The 20,161-nt window shown below is 40.0% G+C and overlaps 1 protein-coding gene across 4 annotated transcripts in view; it reads right to left on the reverse strand.

Moving 5' to 3' along the window:
- Nucleotides 1–20,161, reverse strand: part of NCAM1 (neural cell adhesion molecule 1) — a 362,053-nt gene that overhangs the window by 56,876 nt on the left and 285,016 nt on the right. For all 4 annotated transcript variants that reach the window (XM_069741707.1, XM_069741708.1, XM_069741709.1 and 1 more), the window contains exon 14: nt 7,515–7,639. In XM_069741707.1, coding sequence (XP_069597808.1) covers nt 7,515–7,639 — 125 coding nt within the window. The remainder of the gene's footprint in view (nt 1–7,514; nt 7,640–20,161) is intronic.

A 20,161-nucleotide genomic window follows, 5' to 3' on the forward strand; every position in this document is an offset into this window, starting at 1 on the left:
AAGATGTAAAACTATGAAAACCGCCTAAATATGCATGTTGAAGCTTTTTTGAAGCCATAAGGTATCCATAAGCCTCAGGCTTTGTAACCCATGAAGGATCAAGTTTTAGATGGATTCCAGTGCTCAATGATTGATTTTAAGAGGGTCCAATGTATAAGTGCCAAAAACTGCTTAACCATGCAATAAAAAACAATGGATAATGGATGTTCCTAATGAATATATGACCGGAGTATTATGTCTAAGTTGCCCGCAGATACTGCAGGTGAAGGTGAAGAATTTAACACGTCACTAAATTACTAAGTAAGTATACTATATTTTTAAAGGTTGCTCTTGACATGAAATTCTCACCAGATGTCGCAACCTATCCAATCCACACAGGCAAAGGAATCAAACCAGTAGATGTCCTTAAATTAAGCTATGTGTAATAATGAGAAATGACACCGGTAAAAAGTATTGAACGCGCTTGCTGAAATTTATTTAATACTTTGTACAAAAGCATTTCTGGTGATGACAGCTTCAAGACGCTCTCTCTCCTGTATGGAGAAACTAGTCGCATGCATTGCTCAAGTGTGATTTTGGCCCATTCTTTCACAGAAATACTCTTCAAATCTTGAAGGTCCCGTGGGCTCCTTCTATGAACTCAGCTTTAATTCCTTCCATAAATGTTCTATTAGATTCAAGTCCGGTGATTGGCTGGGTCATTCTCGCAGCTTTGCTTTCTTTCTCTGAAACCAATTGACAGCTTCCTTGGCTGTGTGTTTTGGATCATTGTCTTGCTGAAATGTCCACCCTGACTTCATCATTATTCTGGTAGATGGCAGCAGATTTTATCAAGAATTTCTTGGTACATTTGTTCACTCATCCTACTTTCAGTAATAGAAAAATAATAAGATTTGAGAGTCCTCAGTGGTTAATACCTTTTAATGGCTAACTGAAAAGATGGTAAATTGCAAGCTTTCCAGACTACTCAGGTCTCTTCATCAGGCATAGAATACAAAATCTGAAGAATCACATACTTACACACAACAGGGCACAGAAGTAATGCAATAATTATTGTAAGGCAATTAAGGCCATATTGTACTAAATGTTCAACTGGGGGTCTGTATGTGGGGGAGACAGAACAAAAGCTTAGAACAAGGATGAATTCTCATCTCCACACAATAAAAGAAAAAAAGAATAGATTTACCTGTGGCCAAATATTTTTCTCTCCCTGATCACAGCTACATGGACATGAAATTACTTATGTTAAAAGGAAACTTCAAATCTCATAGAGACAGAAGGGTCTGGGAGTATAAACTTATGACAACCTTTGATACACTCAGTGCAGGAATGAATGTGTCGCATGGATTTATATCTTTCTACATCAACTAAGGAATTTGTGCCTCAGACCTTGTGGGAGCATCACAACACAGAACCAGACCCCAATTAGAGGACAATAAAACTTTCATACTCCTTATTTATGAACAGTTCCAATATTTACGGCCACAACTGTCTATCTCTCTCCCATAATGATAGTTCTGCTTCACGCCACTTGTCCTATCTATTGCATTATTTCTGTGCCCTGTTTTGTATAAATATGCGATTCTTCAGATTTTGTATTATTCTATACCTGATGAAGAGACCGTAGTAGTCTCGAAAGCTTGCAATTTGTTACCATCTTTTCAGTTAGCCATTAAAAGGCATCAACCACTGAGGACTCTCAAATCTTAATATTTTTCTATCTACTGACTAACACAGTACAAAGATATTTATCTTTCCTTCAATTATATGAAGTTTGCCAGTGCCATGTGCTGAAAAACAAACCCACACCATGATGTTCCCATCTCCAAACTAAACGGGTAGTATGGTTTTTAATATGGTGTGTATTATGGCATGAAAACAGTTCAATTTTGGTCTCATCTGACCAGACTACCGTATTTTCTGGTTTATAAGACGACTGGGCGTATAAGACGACCCCCAACTTTTCCATATAAAATATGGAATTTGGGATATGCCCGCCGTATAAGACGGGGGTCATCTTATACGCCCAGTCATCTTATACGGCGTGTGGTTCCCAGGGTCTGGAGGAGAGGAGACTCTCCTTCAGGCCCTGGGATCCATATTCATGTAAAAAATAAATAAAAATAAAAAACATGGATATACTCACCCTCAGATGGACCCTGGCTCTCAGCGCTGCTAGCGTCTCCCTCTGTTCCTAAGAATGCAGTGAGTGAAGGACCTTCGATGACGTCGCGGTCAGGTGACCGGTCACCTGACCGCTCATGTGACCGCGACGTCATCGAAGGTCATTCACTCTCTCCATTCTTAGGAATGGAGGCAGACGCTAGCAGAGCTGTGAGCCAGGGGCCGTCCGAGGGTGAGTATATCCATGTTTTTTATTTTTATTCTTTATTTTTTACATGAATATGGATCCCAGGGCCTGAAGGAGAGTCTCCTCTCCTCCAGACCCTGGGAACCACACGCCGACATCCAGGATCGCTCTCTGCACATGCCGTACCCGGCGTATGAGATGACCCCCGACTTTTGGGACAATTTTTAGGGGTTAAAAAGTCGTCTTATACGCCGGAAAATACGGTATATTCTCCCAGTATTTTACTGACTTGTTTAAATTTTGAATAAACTTGTCATGACTTTCCACATTTTTTTGCACTTCTCTTTCTTCATGTGCATTTTTGGAAGTGCATTGAACAGCAGGGTGGATTGCTGCTGAGGGGAAAAAGAAAAAAAAATCTCTTTAAATAAAATCTTCAGCTTAGCGAGTGTGAACGAGCCGAGTGTGACCTGAGCGTAAGTGCAAACGGCGGTAAGTGTGACTTGTGATTCAGTGACTTTGGATTTAGGGAGTTTCCAAGGGAGGAATTACTGAATTACTGCATGTATTTCATTAATACTTTGCATTTATTTTTTATTTAACTTTTCTGTCTGGTGCAATCCCCATTAGGAAATGTGCTCCACTATTGTTAATGCCATCCAGTGCACATCTTGCCACATGTATGCAGTCCTTGATCAGCTGGTCGAGGGTGCATACTGCTGTGCGAGATGTGAGCATGTTGTGCATTTGGAAGCCCAGATTCTGGATCTAAATGTGCAGCTGGCAACACTGAGATCCATTGACAATATGGAAAGGAGTCTTCTGCTCACGGAGCAGACGCTCAATGGGATAGATGAGGTGGGGGATGGTAGGATGGAGCTGCAGGACGGTGAAGTAGCAAGCTGGGTGACAGTTAGAAGGCCGGATAGAGGGAAGAGAGCCAGGGAGGCTAATCCTGATCTGGAACACCCCAATAAGTTTGCTAAGTTGGCAGATGAGGGGGGTGCCAGTACAGGGGTAGCACTGCAGCCAGGCATGTCCTCTGAAAGCCGGGGGAGTGACTGCTCCAGTAAGGAGGGAAATAGGAGAGCAGTGGAGGTCAGACAGGTGCTGGTAGTGGGGGAATCCATTATTAGGGGAACAGATAGGGCAAAGACAGGGATCGTCGCACGGTGTGCTGCCTACCTGGCGCTCGAGTCCGACACATCGCTGATCGGGTGGACAGATTATTGGGAGGGGCTGGTGAGGACCCAGCGGTCATGGTGCACATTGGCACTAATGACAAAGTTAGAGGTAGGTGGAAGGTCCTTAAAAACGATTTCAGGGAATTGGGCTGCAAGCTGAAAGCAAGGACCTCCAATGTGGTATTTTCCGAAATACTGCCTGTTCCACGTGCCACGCCAGAGAGGCAACGGGAGATTAGGGAGGTTAATAAGTGGCTCAAGAATTGGTGTAGGAAAAAGGGGTTTGGGTTCCTGCAGAACTGGGCCGACTTCTCAGTTGGCTACAGGTTCTACGCTAGGGACGGGCTGCACCTCAATGGGGAAGGTGCAGCTGTGCTGGGGGAGAAAATGGTTAGCAGGCTGGAGGAGTGCTTAAACTAGGGAATGGGGGAGGGTATTCATTTTATAGGAGTTGAAGATAGTGCAGACAGAGACCTGGGCACAAATAAGGAAGTTGGGGGTGGCGGTGGCATGGGGGGGGGGGGGGGGGAGTTAGATCAGTTAATAATTTAATAAAGAATAGAGGTGCAGAGAGATACATAAAATGTATGTATACTAATGCCAGAAGCCTCGCCAACAAAATGGACGAATTAGAATTAATGTTGTTGGAGCATAATTATGACATGGTGGGGATATCTGAGACATGGCTGCATGAGAGCCATGACTGGGCTGTTAACTTGCAGGGCTATAGTCTGTTCAGAAATGACCGAATGAATAGGCGAGGGGGTGGGGTGTGTCTGTATGTAAAATCATCCTTAAAACCAATCCTGCATGATAATATAGGTGAATCTAATGAAAATGTAGAGTCCCTGTGGGTGGAGAGAAGGGGAGGGGGAAAAATAATAAATTACTGATAGGGGTTTGTTATAAGTTTCCATAAATAATCGAAGCAACAGAGAATATCCTCATAAAGCAAATAGATGAAGCTGCGACTCAAGGAGAAGTCATTATTATGGGGGACTTCAACTACCCTGAAATAGATTGGGGAACAGAAACCTGCAGTTCCAGCAATGGTAATCGGTTTTTGACAACTATGAGACAATTACCTTTCACAACTGGTTCAGGACCCAACAAGAAGGGGGGCACTGCTAGACCTAATATTAACCAACAGGCCAGACCGCATATCAAATATAAGGGTTGGGGGTTACTTGGGAAATAGCGATCACAAAATAATAAGTTTTCATGTATCCTTTAATAAGATGTGTAGTAGAGGGGTTACACGGACACGAAACTTCAGGAGGGCAAATTTCCAACGGATGAGAGAGGATCTTGGTGCAATTAACTGGGACGATATCCTGAGACACAAAAATACACAAAGAAAATGGGAGACGTTTATTAGCATCCTGGATAGGACCTGTGCACAGTATATACCGTATGGGAATAAACATACTAGAAATAGGAGGAAACCAATATGGCTAAATAGAGCTGTAAGGGGCGCAATAAGTGACAAAAAGAAAGCATTTAGAGAATTAAAGGAAGTAGGTAGTGATGAGGCATTAAATAAATTCAGAAAATTTTAAAAAAATTCTGTAAAAAGAAAATCAAGGCAGCAAAGATTGAGACAGAGAGACTCATTGCCAGGGAGAGTAAAAATAATCCCAAAATATTCTTTAACTACGTAAATAGTAAGAAACTAAAAAATGACAGTGTTGGCCCCCTTAAAAATAGTCTGGGTGAGATGGTGGATGAGGATGAGGAAAAAGCCAATATGCTAAATGACTTTTTTTCAATCAGTATTTACACAAGAAAATCCCATGGCAGACAATATGATCAGTGATAACAAAAATTCCCCATTAAATGTCACCTGCTTAACCCAGCAGGAAGTATGGTGGCATCTAAAAATCACTAAAATTTACAAATCTCCGGGCCCGGATGGGATACACCCTCGAGTACTGCAGGAATTAAGTACAGTCATTGATAGACCGTTATTTTTAATCTTTAAAGACTCCATAATAACAGGGTCTGCACCACAGGACTGGCGTATAGCAAATGTGGTGCCAATATTCAAAAAGGGGACAAAAACTGAACTCGGTTATTATAGGCCAGTAAGCTTAACCTCTACTGTGGGTAAAATACTGGAGGGCATTCTAAGGGACGATATACTGGAGTATCTGAAGAGGAATAACCTCATGACCCAGTATCAGCACGGGTTTACTAGGGACCGTTCATGTCAGACTAATTGATTAATTTCTATGAAGAGGTGAGTTACAGACTGGACCAAGTGAACCCAGTAGATGTAGTGTATATGGACTTTTCAAAAGCTTTTGATACGGTGCCACACAAAAGGTTGATACATAAAATGAGAATAATGGGGATAGGGGAAAATATGTGCAAGTGGGTTAAGAGCTGGCTCAGGGATAGGAAACAAAGGGTGGTTATTAATGGAACACACTCGGACTGGGTAGCGGTTAGCAGTGGGGTACCACAGGGGTCAGTATTGGGCCCTCTTCTTTTTAACATATTTATTAATGACCTTGTAGGGGGCATTCAGAGCAGAATTTCAATATTTGCAGATGACACTAAACTCTGCAGGGTAATCAATACAGAGGAGGACAATTTTATATTACAGGATGATTTATGTAAACTAGAAGCTTGGGCTGATAAATGGCAAATGAGCTTTAATGGGGATAAATGTAAGGTCATGCACTTGGGTAGAAGTAATAAGATGTATAACTATGTGCTTAATTCTAAAACTCTGGGCAAAACCGTCAATGAAAAAGACCTGGGTGTATGGGTGGATGACAAACTCATATTCAGTGGCCAGTGTCAGGCAGCTGCTACAAAGGCAAATAAAATAATGGGATGCATTAAAAGAGGCATAGATGCTCATGAGGAGAACATAATTTTACCAAGTCACTTTTACAAGTCACTAGTTCGACCACACTTAGAATACTGTGCACGGTTCTGGTCTCCGGTGTATAAGAAAGACATAGCTGAACTGGAGCGGGTGCAGAGAAGAGCGACCAAGGTTATTAGAGGACTGGGGGGTCTGCAATACCAAGATAGGTTATTACACTTGGGGCTATTTAGTTTGGAAAAATTAAGGCTAAGGGTGATCTTATTTTAATGTATAAATATATGAGGGGACAGTACAAAGACCTTTCTGATGATCTTTTTAATCATAGACCTGAGACAGGGACAAGGGGGCATCCTCTACGTCTGGAAGAAAGAAGGTTTAAGCATAATAACAGACGCAGATTCTTTACTGTAAGAGCAGTGAGATTATGGAACTCTCTGCCATATGATGTTGTAATGAGTGATTCATTACTTAAATTTAAGAGGGGACTGGATACCTTTCTGGAAATGTATAATGTTGCAGGGTATATACACTAGATTCCTTGATAGGGCGTTGATCCAGGGAACTAGTCTGATTGCCGTAGGTGGAGTCGGGAAGGAATTTTTTTTCCCCAATGTGGAGCTTACTCTTTGCCACATGGTTTTTTTCGTCTTCCTCTGGATCAACATGTTAGGGCACGTTAGGTTAGGCTACGGGTTGAACTAGATGGAAGTCTTCCTTCAACCTTAATAACTATGTCACTATGTGCTCAGTACTTTTCATCATTTCTCATTACACAGAATATATGGACATCTATGGTTCGATTTATTTGCCTGTGTGGATTGTATGGGTTGTTACTGACATCTGGTGAGAATTTTATGTCAATCGCACCTTTAGAAAGATATTTACTTAGAAAATTGGAGACATGTTTAACACTTCTTTCACCTGCTGTATGAGGTGCCATACCCAAATTTCTGGACAAGACCTCAGAGACATAATGCCCATCTTTCCAATGTAAGCTCCGAGTTGGTGCTCGGAGACGGGAACAGGTAGAACTGGGTCAACAGTCCATTTTCTAAAATTGACGCTTAAGACAACTCTACTTTAATCCATTAAACCCATAATGTATATTTCAGAAACTGGAAGATTGGCCATAAAAAAAGTACAAAGCAAAAACTAAAGAGGCAATTTAAGGTGTACTTACAGCTCTGTAGCGGAGCAGGTAATGGCGAATCGGAGAGCCACCATCATCTTGCTTGATAAGGACGACTTTGAATGAATTTCCATCTTCTCCAACACGGCCTGTCAGCTTTGGAGCGCTTGGTTCTCCTAGAAAGAATCAATGTTTCTCACGATTAAATGACTGCTGAAATAACCAGAATAACTTATAGAGGAGAACCGGTGACTTTTATACACAGCCCGGTACTTGCAATAAAGCAAATGTAGGTGCCGTGTCTATTGAAGTCCTTATACTTACAGTATCAAAACAAGTCAACTAATTACATGAATAGGGGAAAAAAATGAACATACACTAGTCATGTAATGTACTACTAATGTCCAGTATGCAAATTCTATCTCCAGAGTGGAAGAGGACTTGAACTCTAGTGCCACCTACGAGAAGCAGCTATCCTAAAAGTCAATATCGACCTTCGCCACATGACTTTGGATAAAAGACAAACCAGAATCTCAATTTGCAGATGTGTTTAGGGGTGTTGCCCCTCACCAGTGCCAAGCAGGAGATCTGATTTGGCCTACACAAGGCCTTTTGACTGGGGTCTAAGATGTAACATCTTTCTCTGTGGAGCTTGACATGCCAGTGTAGGGAGACTTTGCATGGCCTATAAGTCTCTTTACGCTGGCATGTCAATCTCCACAAAGATATATTTTACCCTTTTAACTAATGTCCAGGGAACAGCTACTACATCTCATGTTTTAATACACAAGAAAGGCCAAGAACATTTCTTTTTCACGGTCACATTTGCAGAATGAGATATGGATACGAATATTTTGCAAAATATACAATACATTCCTATATTATAAAGAGTAAAATCACGCTAAGTTATTAATATCTTGCTCACTGAGTAGGTGTGTTATCCCAGAAGACAAAATTAGAAGTTACTGATCAATGATAAACATTATGCTATGAGTTTTTCAATATTTTTATCATGATTTTCTACAATATTTTTTTTACGTTCAGCAAAATTTTGACTATTTTGCAAATAATAAAAAAAAGCAACTTTGTAAACTCTTTGCAAACGTTCCCCGTTGACCTCCTCCTGGGCACAGTACATTCATAGCAGGCTAGTATTGCTCACACACAGCAGGGTACATAATCCCTGTTACATTTTACTACAAAATCACAGCTTGCAAATTCTTATGAATGTGGGAGAAGGTGATGTAGATAGACTGAAGCACGCAGGCTATATGGATATGGGCAATGTTTGGATGCTTTTGTGTAGCAGGCTGCACTTTACAATTTTCCTGCACATTGTTGTCTGCAGAATGAGTTAATTGAGAATCCGTCAGTACGCTCGCTCGTACTGGTGGGGAGTCTGTAACTTTATTTTATCTGCGTTTTTTTTAAGAATCACATCAAAGTTTAGCTCAACTTTGATGTGGTCTCTGATCATAAATCAGCACAGAAGAGTTCAGAAAAAGAGTTATGGATATACTGTCATGCCCCAAAAGGCATTCTAAGTAATATCACAAAAGTCCTTTTGTAACATCTGTTAAATGTTGTGCTCTTGTTTCAGTAATTCATTTGTAAACTTGCCTGAAGAAGGAGCCTATGTGCTCTGAAAGTTTGCAAACATAATTTTTCGCGCTCTGAGAATACCTTTTTCTTTTTTTGGGGTATAAAAGTATTTTCATAGAGTTTTCTAGCCCTGGGATGAGTCAGACGGCCGTATAACTTGGACAGGGATTGTAACGCAATGCTATGACTAGTCGTGAGCTCGGCATTTATTTCTATACAGCTGTCAGGTTCGGGTTGGGAGAGCTGACGGCCAGTCCGAGCATTACGTTGCGATCCCCGTCCAAATTAGACGATCGTCTGACTCTTCACTAATAATATTTGGTATGTCAAGAGTTACAAACTCAGAACAAGCTCAATGGCGGATTCTTATTTATCTCATTCCACGGCCGGTAAAAAAAAAAAAAAAGTTTTAATTTTTAATGAAACCCAATTGCAAAAAAAAATAAAAATAAATAATAGTCATTCGTTTGAAGGCTTTGAAAAAGTTTAGATGGTATCAACAGGATAGGGAAACACTTCTCAATCAGTGGTGGTTCAACTACTGGGACAACCGCAGGTTCTGAGAACAGGACTCAGTTATAGGGAATAGTTTACAAACTTGGCACAAACCCTTTAAGTATAAAAAGAAAATTGTAACTGGAAAGTGAGTGAGGGGAAAGAGGGCTGGTTCGCAAGGAACACCCGCTGAGCTCCGAACTTGAAGCTCCATAAGCAAGAATGTCAGACAAAGCACAGAAGCTTCAAAATAAAAGCAATGCTAAATTATCCATTTAGTGTAATTTTGAACACCCAAAGTATGAGGTACAAATAATATTTAGCTGAGTCACTGCACCTACTCAATGATAAAGATATCAAATGGTGTTTGGAATGGTCTATATCAATTGTGTGGATCACTTTCTTTCCATGATCATCTTATTCTTATGATAATTGTATCAACCAAAAAACATTTATACTCATATCTCATGCTCAAATTAGGCAGAATGTCTGGATTTTTTTTGTTCTTAAAACGACCAATCAATTAAAGTCAATGTCTCCGATACTCAACACCATCTTAAATGTCGCTTATTTAATAATTTTGGCTTCTATCCTGTTTAGCCAAATTGGTAAGTGAAAATACATTTCCTTAATAGATTCTTTATAAATATTCCTCTTTTGTGAAGTGTTTACTTTTATAAAGCACACAATCAACTAAACGGTCCTTAAATATTGGTAAGAGCCTTAGCGGATAATCCACTGTTTCTACACGGATTAAACTCATAATTCTTATAAACTCCAATTTCAAAAGTGGTAGCATAGGCACTTTAGTGTTCCATTCCCGGGGAACTGAAGAAGACTGGTAATTTTTTTTTTTATTACGGAGAGAGAGAGAAAAATAAATTTACACTGCCCTCTACATGGCGATTACTCAACGAACGGGACCTGCCAATTTTAAGAAACAAAAAAAAAAAAGAAAAGTATAAGACTAAAACAAAAAAAAAAAAAGCATAAAGAAATAAATGACTGATCTGTAAACTAAAAAAAATGCAGGGGTTAGTGATGAATGCGGCTAATAAGAAAAGAGGATTAGTGAGGAGAGAGTGGAATATTAGTCACTTGAAAATACATCTGGCATAGTCACTGAGGGAAAGAACATCGTTACAAGGAGACGTGGTTAAGTGAAGGAGATGCATTTGACAGGTCGTTGTGAAATTCTGGTGACTGGAAATAAATGGTGTCAAAACAAGCACCAAGGTTTTACAGACAAGCACCGATTAGCACGGATAGGAAGGTGGCATGCAACTTCATGCATCATGCATTACGAATAAAGGAACGAAACAGCATGGCTTTCATTATCCCAGTTCGGTGTTTTCTACAGCTCTCATTTACTTCTTTGTTTTTGTGCCTTCATGCAACTTTAATAACGTGAACAGCTTTTTATCTTTTTTTTTTTTTTACTTTGCTTTTTTTGTATACACTGAATTAAAGAATACATAATAAACTCCTGACTCTTGAATATACGGTAGTAATTGTATTTAGAGTCCGAAACCCCCAAAAGTCCTAAAAGAAGTAATTACATTTTGGGGAAAAGTTGAATGAAGGCAAATGTTACTGCCATCTCATCACAATAAAAAAAATCTATAAAATATAAGGCGTTGGCTTCTATTTCTCATTAGCAGACATGTAATGTTGGCCAAGCAGTAGCTTAAAATCAATTAATTTTGAAACTTACATTTGGTGGCTAAACTGGAGGGGATGCAAACACAGAGCTTGTAGATCAGTTTAATCTTGGTTGCTGCTATAGGCGATATCTGTACTTACATTTTTATAAGGACAGTCATGGATCATCTTCCAACCCTTGTTTTCCACTTTGTTTACACTACTTATTTTTAAAGAATCACTATCAGGAATAGTAGTCACTTTCAGCCCACGCATAGCAATTATTGTGAAAGTTTTTGAAGAGGTGATTCATTAATGATCTTCTGATCAAATTTATTTTAAATATTTTGATAATCACCTTCAATTGTAAATCATGATTCCTCCAGATAAGTGGTAAGTGAAATACAAATACCATAGCATGGACTATGTATGGGCTGCAAGTCTGACAGCACTGAACTAGAATAACTCAGCTAATAGTAAAGGTAAAGACAAATCAAACAGAGCAGGTGGTTTCTTTGTTCTTTGTTTTCCTAAGGCCTCTGCCCAATGGGTAGGAATATTTTATATGTACATGTTAGTAGCACTGTTTTATTATTTTGATTAGTGATGCAACTAAAAGGAGAACTGCAGCTGTTTGAGCAATGTGCTTTTAGAAATACTGCTCCTGAACATCTGAAAGGTCCCACGTAATAATGTTTATCCCTAAATACAACATGTTAAGATCATATGTATTCTTTTTTAGGAACCGCAATGGGGTCCAATCTGAACCCTAATTTTCAATGTAATGATTTCAGTAATATTTCATTTAAGAAACTGAAACAAATACTCCTTTAGCATATTTAAGTCATACAGCATAAGAATTATATCTGCTAAAAGGTGTTGACATGCTCCATTGTATATTTGTAATTGCTTCAAATAATCAGATAAGATGTCATATTTCGAACATATAGTTTGAAAATAATGGACCCTTTTGCTACGTGTCTATGAATTTGAAATCATTTTGTACCGGAACTGGTCCACATGGGACTTTATTGCTTGCCGGTTATCATATGCTACCTATAAAATTAGCATCTCACACTTCATAATAATTTAACCAGTGAAGGTTACCTTCATGCAATGTAAAAAGTTTACCAGAGCTTAAACTTTTTTTTTTTTTGTAGCTACGCTTTGTGTTGGAAGGAGCCTAGAAACATCTTTTTCCTAGATAGAAAAGTGCTCCTGACTATGTCGCAAAACCAACCAGAACAAAGAATTTTACCTTCTGTTCACCAGCGAGGAGGACATCAGCAGCACCATGCAAGTCACATGACAATTCACATGATAGCACGCACATGATTGGTTGAAAGGAAAGTGGAGGGAGGTCACATGAAAAATATAAAAAGAACGTAAACGATGAGAGAAGGGGAGAAACATTTAAGGGCTAAATAAAGGAAGGTAACATAAAACATTAGGTGACAAAAAGCTGGAAACATATAAAACAAAATTACAGCTAGAAATGGTAAGCGCTTCATTTTGATACATTTAGGAAGGGAAAAAATGCATTATTATGTTAATTACAATCACAGTAGGACATGATTATTTCCGCTGACACATTTAGGAGGCCCAGCTTGGCAAAAAGAGCTGAAAGATAAAACATGTTAACAGTCGCTAAGAGAAAAGGTGGAAATCTGTTATAACTAGATTAGACTTGTGGAAGGAAAATTAAACCTGTAGAAGAAAATGCTGGTTTAATTGCAAACTCTTTGGATTGGTAATGGTTGCAGAAACATTCTCCCATTGTCTTGCTGGTAAACTTGTATCAAACATTGCTAAAAAAAAATCATAACGGTGTTTCTAGGCACTTTAGGTGAATTTTTTTTTTAATTGGCAATAATTGACTTAAGCTGCAATATAATCACAGAAGGGTTTAGAAAATAAAACAGTTTATATTTTTTCACATTGGTACTGGATCGCTAAGGGAATGAAAAGTGGTAATCCAGGAACAGTTCATTGGGCCCAAGAAAATGTGAAGTTCTCTAAATTAGATGTCAATGGAGTGATAAAATGAGAAGATGGTTGAAGATGCCAGGATGGAGAAGACATGATGTTGAAGTAAGACCCTCCGGTTAGTTTATACACTGTTATATGGCTCCTAACGGACATACTAAGCATAACTATAGGGTTTCCTTAACCCAAAAGAAGCCAAAAAAAAGTGTTCTTCTGGTCTCATGTGGGTATACTGAAAAATAGCAAAGTAGAATACCTCAGAGGTGAGTTATCCCACTCTATGTCCAAACAGTGGTATACTTGGCAGATGTACATCGGGAACATTTGCCTGGGTGTATGTCAAACATCCCGATAAAAACAATCCACCCAAGATCTGTGGACACTCCCTACGAGTAGCCAGAAGGACTACCCATGACTACTATGTACTAATTATAGCACATGATTACTTGAAGTCTATGGGATATTAATCCATAAAATTAAGCTGCTTTTTCAAAAGAAAATGTAATTAAAAATATGAAGGGTCTGTGCAAGGTTTTAAGGTTCAAAGCCTTTGAAATAAAAGATGACAGCATTACTTTATCACTTTATCATGACTGGCATCAGCGTGACTAAGAGATCCAGATAATGTTCATTATTGGTCCCTCAACAGCTGATCTTGGACTAATCCATGCTGTCCTCTAGGCACAGAGCAGTCTACCTAAACGTAGATCAGTTTGTGAACTGAGGTTCTCTCTACAATCCTACGACGATGAGGTTCTCCCTTCTGTAGATTCACTATAAATCTTGTATGTGAAGATCATTAATGGACCTGGTGATCCCTATCAGTTTCAGGATCAAGAGGAGGAAGAGACCTTGCCAAATGTCTCGTATATGAGAGTTGTGCGATGAGACAACTCTTTGGCACACTGAGTTATGGTCGTTGGATGAATTTTCCCCCCGATGATCCCTCCACAGCCCGGTAGCAGACATTATAATTATAAAAGTGATGGGAGTGGGGTCACGGGAAGGTAAGTAGTATCTGGCATTGCTATTTTACATTGCAGCAAACATTTGGGTCCACTTTTCGAAAAGTAAAAAACCCCTTTAATACTTCACAATAAACTTCAATAGGGTTTTCGTTCCACAAAATGGATGAAAGTAACATACGATGCCCCTTAGAAGAAACATCCACAGATTTAGATTTCCCTTAGTTCTGTATTAAAATCCATGTGAAAAACAAAAAAAAGATGCGCAAAAATATAAAATCTGATTAAATGTGGCCTTTGACACATTTTTTGGGCTCCGATCACATACATGAAAAACGTCACTCTTGTGTTTTTTATTATAGGAGTAAAACTACTCTTTTTATTTTTACTTGCACTTTATCTTTAAATGGCTGGGAAGAGACTCGAGAGCATATATTTATGGGTTTTGATATGTTGTGTGTCTCCTGCTTTAGGAGGCAATAAATGATATGATTTGCAGTTATGGGCAACGGTCTCTTCACTCTCATGCAGATAAGATCAATCACAATGAGCCGCAGATGCCAGCTCCACATCTTCACAGCAAGGCAGAACAGAACGCCCCATGCAAAACGTACTATTCACACTGCGGTGACCTCATTATGAAGCCCGTCAAAACCACTGAATAGCAGACCATGACAGACCCGGGCAACCAGCACGACTAGACTTCCAGAAAGTCATAAAATAGAAGACATTATGCTGAGTGTATTGTTATTTGCTGTCCTGTATATATACTTTTTTTTTACATTGCTATTCCTTTTTATATGTAGGCTCCTGCAATCTGTTAATTTAGGCATGCACCACAGCAAAAAAAAAAGCAAACGAGTTACCCAAACCAAACCTTGCAAAATAAACCTGCCACTGATCTGTATAACCTTATGACTATAGAGTCAAATATGCATAGCTCATTACGTTAAGGTCCTGAGCGATCCTGAGTTTTCTATGAGGGAGCGTAACTCCTCTGTACCCTCAAATTTCTTATGGCAGCTCCTCGGGGGAGGTTCTAAGGAAATCTAACAGATGAATCCTTTTGTCCACCCAACATCATATGTTGGTGGAGAGTCAAGACACGCCATATACTTTAGACTATTGGCTAATTCTGATGATATCGGAGAGTTCAGCCGACTTTAGACTAATGTATATCCAGGTCTTTACTATGTAAGTAAAAGCCAACAAAGGTTGACCGAAAAATGGGTCTATCTGGCTAATCTGACATGTGCTTTGTCATTAACTATGGTAAATGCGGAGTTTTGCAGTTGAACAAAGACACTGATGTCTTATGGGGTAGAAGAGCACCCTGCTACCCTGCTATAATGGATGAAGGGGTTGTCCCTTGGTGACGGGAAAAAAAGTCCCTTTGCCCCATATGGAAAGACTATTACAAGACCTATGATAGTTGGGGGCCATGTTGGGAGATTTTACATGGAGGATCACAAGCCTAAGGTTTCACCTCTGCTGCTACCCAATAGAACTTTATAGAAAAGAGGCAGAAATGTTGCATCATGGCCCAGTAGCTTGGAATAATATCTCCAATTGTGTGCAGCCAAGAACTCTCACACTTCTCTACACAAGGTCAGCAAGGGTCGGTTTAGTACATTCACAAATATGAAGACTTGATATGCAAAGACAAGAAAAAGCATTATACTGTGTAGTGACATGCACATAGCACACGGCCCACCATCGTCTTCCTGTACTCACTGGCATAGTCAGTTGTGCTGGCAGGTGGCTCAGTTCCTAGAGGAACAGAAAAGTTTTCAACCTCAATGTACTCACACTCAGCATATGTCCGGGGATGATGAATTCATACCAAAGACTTTGACACAGGGTGGTCCCTCAGGAAAAACGCCTGTATATAAACGCACAACCAGACAAACATCTAAGACCAAAACCAATACAGGAATACCATCTGATTCCCAGGGAGGGTTTCAGGTAGTTAATCTATCCTCTCATGCCCTTACAGATCCTCAATAAAAACTTTTATCAAAGGGCCTTTCTTTTTCACCAACTACCGTAATTCTTTTAATTGTTTTACAGCTATAAAAGATCTGAATCTATTCTCCCGCAAATTACTGTTGAGAAAGTTACATCACAAAAGAACGTCCTCTGAACCCTTGAGTGAGATCGAGAGAAAACCTTCAGAATCTGGAGGACCTCTTAGTCGAACAGGTTGGTCCCTATACTAGTAGGTTTCCACCCTCTTCCTCTTCCAGATCTACTAGGTTCCCCTCTTGTCTCTGAGTCTGGCCACTGAGATTTTTACTAAAATATGTCACTGAGGTCTTTAAGAAACTTTCAACTAGATGACAGTTTGATAACCTTGGAAAAATAAAAAATTGGGGGCGAAAAGTTCATTTTTGTGAAAAAATATTTTTTATTTTTACGGCTCTATATTATAAACTTCTGTGAAGCACTTGGTGGGCCAAAGTGCTCACCACACAGCTAGATAAGTTCTTTAGGGGGTCTACTTTCCAAAATGGTGTCACTTGTGGGGGGTTTCAATGTTTAGGCACATTAGTGGCTCTCCAAATGCAACATAGCGTCCCATCTCAAGTAAATCTCAGTAAATTTTTTGTGAAAAAAAATTAAATGTTCATTTTTTTTTAAACATTCCAAAAATTCGTGTGAAGCACCAGAAGGGTTAATAAACTTCTTGAATGTGGTTTTGATCACCTTGAGGGGTGCAGTCTTTAGAATGGTGTCACACTTGGTTATTTTCTATCATATAGACCCCTCAAAATGACTTCAAATGAGATGTGGTCCCTAAAAAAAAGGGTGTTGTAAAAATGAGAAATTGCTGGTCAACTTTTAACCCTTATAACTCCCTAACAATAAAAAAAAATTGGTTCCAAATTATACTGATGTAAAGTAGACATGTGGGAAATGTTACTTATTAAGTATTTTGTGTGACATATCTCTGTGATTTAAGGGCATAAAAATTCAAAGTTGGAAAATTGCGAAATTTTCAAAATTTTCGCCAAATTTCCGTTTTTTTTTTCACAAATAAACGCAGGTAATATCAAAGAAATTTTACCACTATCATGAAGCACAATATGTCTCGAGAAAACAATGTCAGAATCACTGGGATCCGTTGAAGCGTTCCAGAGTTATAACCTCATAAAGGGACAGTGATCAGAATTGTAAAAATTGGCCTGGTCATTAACGTGCAAACCACCCTTGGGGGTAAAGGGGTTAAGATCCCGGTTTGCTGCACGGTTATTCAAACCGATGCATCAAACAGGGATATCAGAGAGCAAGGGCAACTCCACGGAGTGATCTCCTTAAATCTTCCAGAGCTCGATCTTGTAAAGTAAAAAATGGACCAATAAGGTTTATATCTACAGTACGTTCAATCACGAATGGGAGGATATGAGACAGATTCTTAAAAAACATTGGCCGATTTTGAGTAATGAACCCTCCCTGGGAACATCTCTTGGTGATCATCCCTTTATGACCGCAAGGAGATCAAAAATCTCCTATTGAGGAGTCACTATACTCCCACCTTGAATCATCCATTTGGCTCTAGAGGTCCAATACCTGGGTCTATACCATGCGGTCGCTGTCTTGCCTGCCCAAATGTCCTGCGCTGCACCACATTCGGCTCTTCTGATGGTAAGAAACAACTTGAGATTAGACATCGAATATCATGCAGTAGTATGAATGTCATCTATTATGCGACCTGTGGCTGCTCAAAAATTTATATTGGAGTTACATCAAGAGAGCTGAGAGTACGTATACGGGAGCATGTGCGGGACATTTGTGCGGCCAAGACAGCGACCGATACTACCCTCCTAAAGACGATCCCCCGTCACTACGGGTCCCGTAGAAGCTCAGGAGAGCGAAACAGCCGTCGTCGTTGGGAACCACAGGTTCTCCCTGCTATGTCCTGCTTTTTTACTATGAAGCCTCAATAAAGGATGGACACTTTTTGCATGAATGGTGAGTGCTCGTATTCTTTCATATTTTGTTTCTGCAGAACTTTCACCTGTTTTCTACGAGCATCGCATTCTGTAGTGGCTTAAAAGAACGCTGACTGGTCTGAGGGATTACAGCTGGTGGTGTGAGCTGATAGTGCGTCTGTTTTCTTGCCTTTTGATTTCTTGATAAATCTGCAGCTACGTTTTCTGCCAGGAGAAGCAGAATCCGCACCAGAAATTCCTAAGGCTAATCCGCAATGTGTGCACATAGCCTTAAGCAGTTTCATCACTACTGGAGCAGGTAATATATCTTTATGGACCACACTGGGATAATGGGGGGTTGCAGAAGAGTAGCTCTATTCTCTAGGTGGATTATGCCAGGATTATCCTGTAGTCTGTCCATGCACAGAGCTGATTATTGATACTTAGCAGTCAATGTGTTATTATGACATATCTGCAAGTAAGCCTAGAAAATGCTACAGATACACATCTGAGACTATAATATCTATTGTAAAAAAAAAATCAGGACAGTTGTAGCGCTACTTAATGAGTTATTCCCAACATTTGTAGCTATCACCTATCAATAAGATAGGTGATAACTTGTAGATCTGTGGTGGTTCAACTGCAGGGACCTTCACTGATCCCAAGAATGCCTACAGAGTATGAAGCGGTAGCTGCATGTCTGCTCCATTTATTGTCTAAGGGACTGCCGGAGATCGGTGAATAGTGCACTCTTCTACATCTGGTAGTCCCATGTAGAGTGAATATAGCGATGGTGCATGTGTGGCCATTATTCTGTGTGCAACCCCCATTGTGGTGCCATCAGGAAAAACTGGTGGCTGTTTATGGGGCTGCCGTAGATTGATGGATAGTGTACTCAACGATCTCTCCTATACTCTCCTAAGGAATGAAAGGAGAGCTAGAGGACGTCTGTGGCTACCTTTCCAAACCAACATTTTAAGGCTGTGGCCTGGAGATCGGTGAGGGTCTCCGCAGCTGGACTTCTAGTCATCATCCACAAGTTATCACCTACATAGGGGAAAGAATAACTTTACATGTTGGGTTTAACCATTTAACCTAAAGGACACTTAACACAGCCAATGGGAGCACCCATAAAAAATAGCACTTTTGGGTGGCTTTTGAGCATACTTCTTCCCCATTGGCAAATACTATATTCTAGGTAGTAAGAGCTGATTAGCTCACACTACTGAACCCCCCACTGAGGTAGCAAGAGGGTTTAGTGAGTAAATTAGCTCTTTCCCTAAGGTACCAAGAGGGCTTAGAGAGCTAATCATCTTACATTATTTAACTCTTCTTTATGGTAGGGTTTGGTAGGGTAGGGTTTGGTAGGGTAGGGGGTAGGGTTTGGTAGGGTAAGGGGTAGGGTTTGGTAGGGTAGGGAGTAGGGTTTGGTAGGGTAGGGTAGGGTTTGGTAGGGAGTAGGGTTTGGTAGGGTAGGAGGTAGGGTTTGGTAGGGTAGGGGGTAGGGTTTGGTAGGGTAGGGTGTAGGGTTTGGTAGGGTAGGGTAGGGTTTGGTAGGGAGTAGGGTTTCGTAGGGTAGGAGGTAGGGTTTGGTAGGGTAGGGGGTAGGGTTTGGTAGGGTAGGGGGTAGGGTTTGGGGAGCTAATGAGCTGAAACTACTGAACCCTCCCCTGAGGTAGCAACATGTTTTAGAGAGCTACTTAGCTAACATTATTTAACCTTCCCTGGAGGTAGCAAGCAGATTTATAAGGTTAGCCAAAATGTTCAGGAGATGAAGCAGTATAACTTTTCAATCATAAGTTTGGAAAAAAAAACAACAACTTTGTATTTTTGAAGTGAATCAGTCACCTATCACACCTCGCTGATTTTCTACAAATCAGACATTTACTCCCAGGAATAAAGCTGACAAAGTCCTACCACATAAAGGAACATTGCTCAGCGTATGTGTGTCGGGATCCGAGCAAAGAGAAAAAATAAGCCTTTGACTCAAACCGAGACCGACACCGTCATCTTATCATGTTTACTGGAGTAAGACATCATAAATCTCACTTCTCGATAGGAGGCTTTTCATTCTTTA

The sequence above is a fragment of the Ranitomeya imitator genome, chromosome 10 (genome assembly GCF_032444005.1).
Source record: "Ranitomeya imitator isolate aRanImi1 chromosome 10, aRanImi1.pri, whole genome shotgun sequence".
Lineage (NCBI taxonomy): Eukaryota > Metazoa > Chordata > Amphibia > Anura > Dendrobatidae > Ranitomeya > Ranitomeya imitator.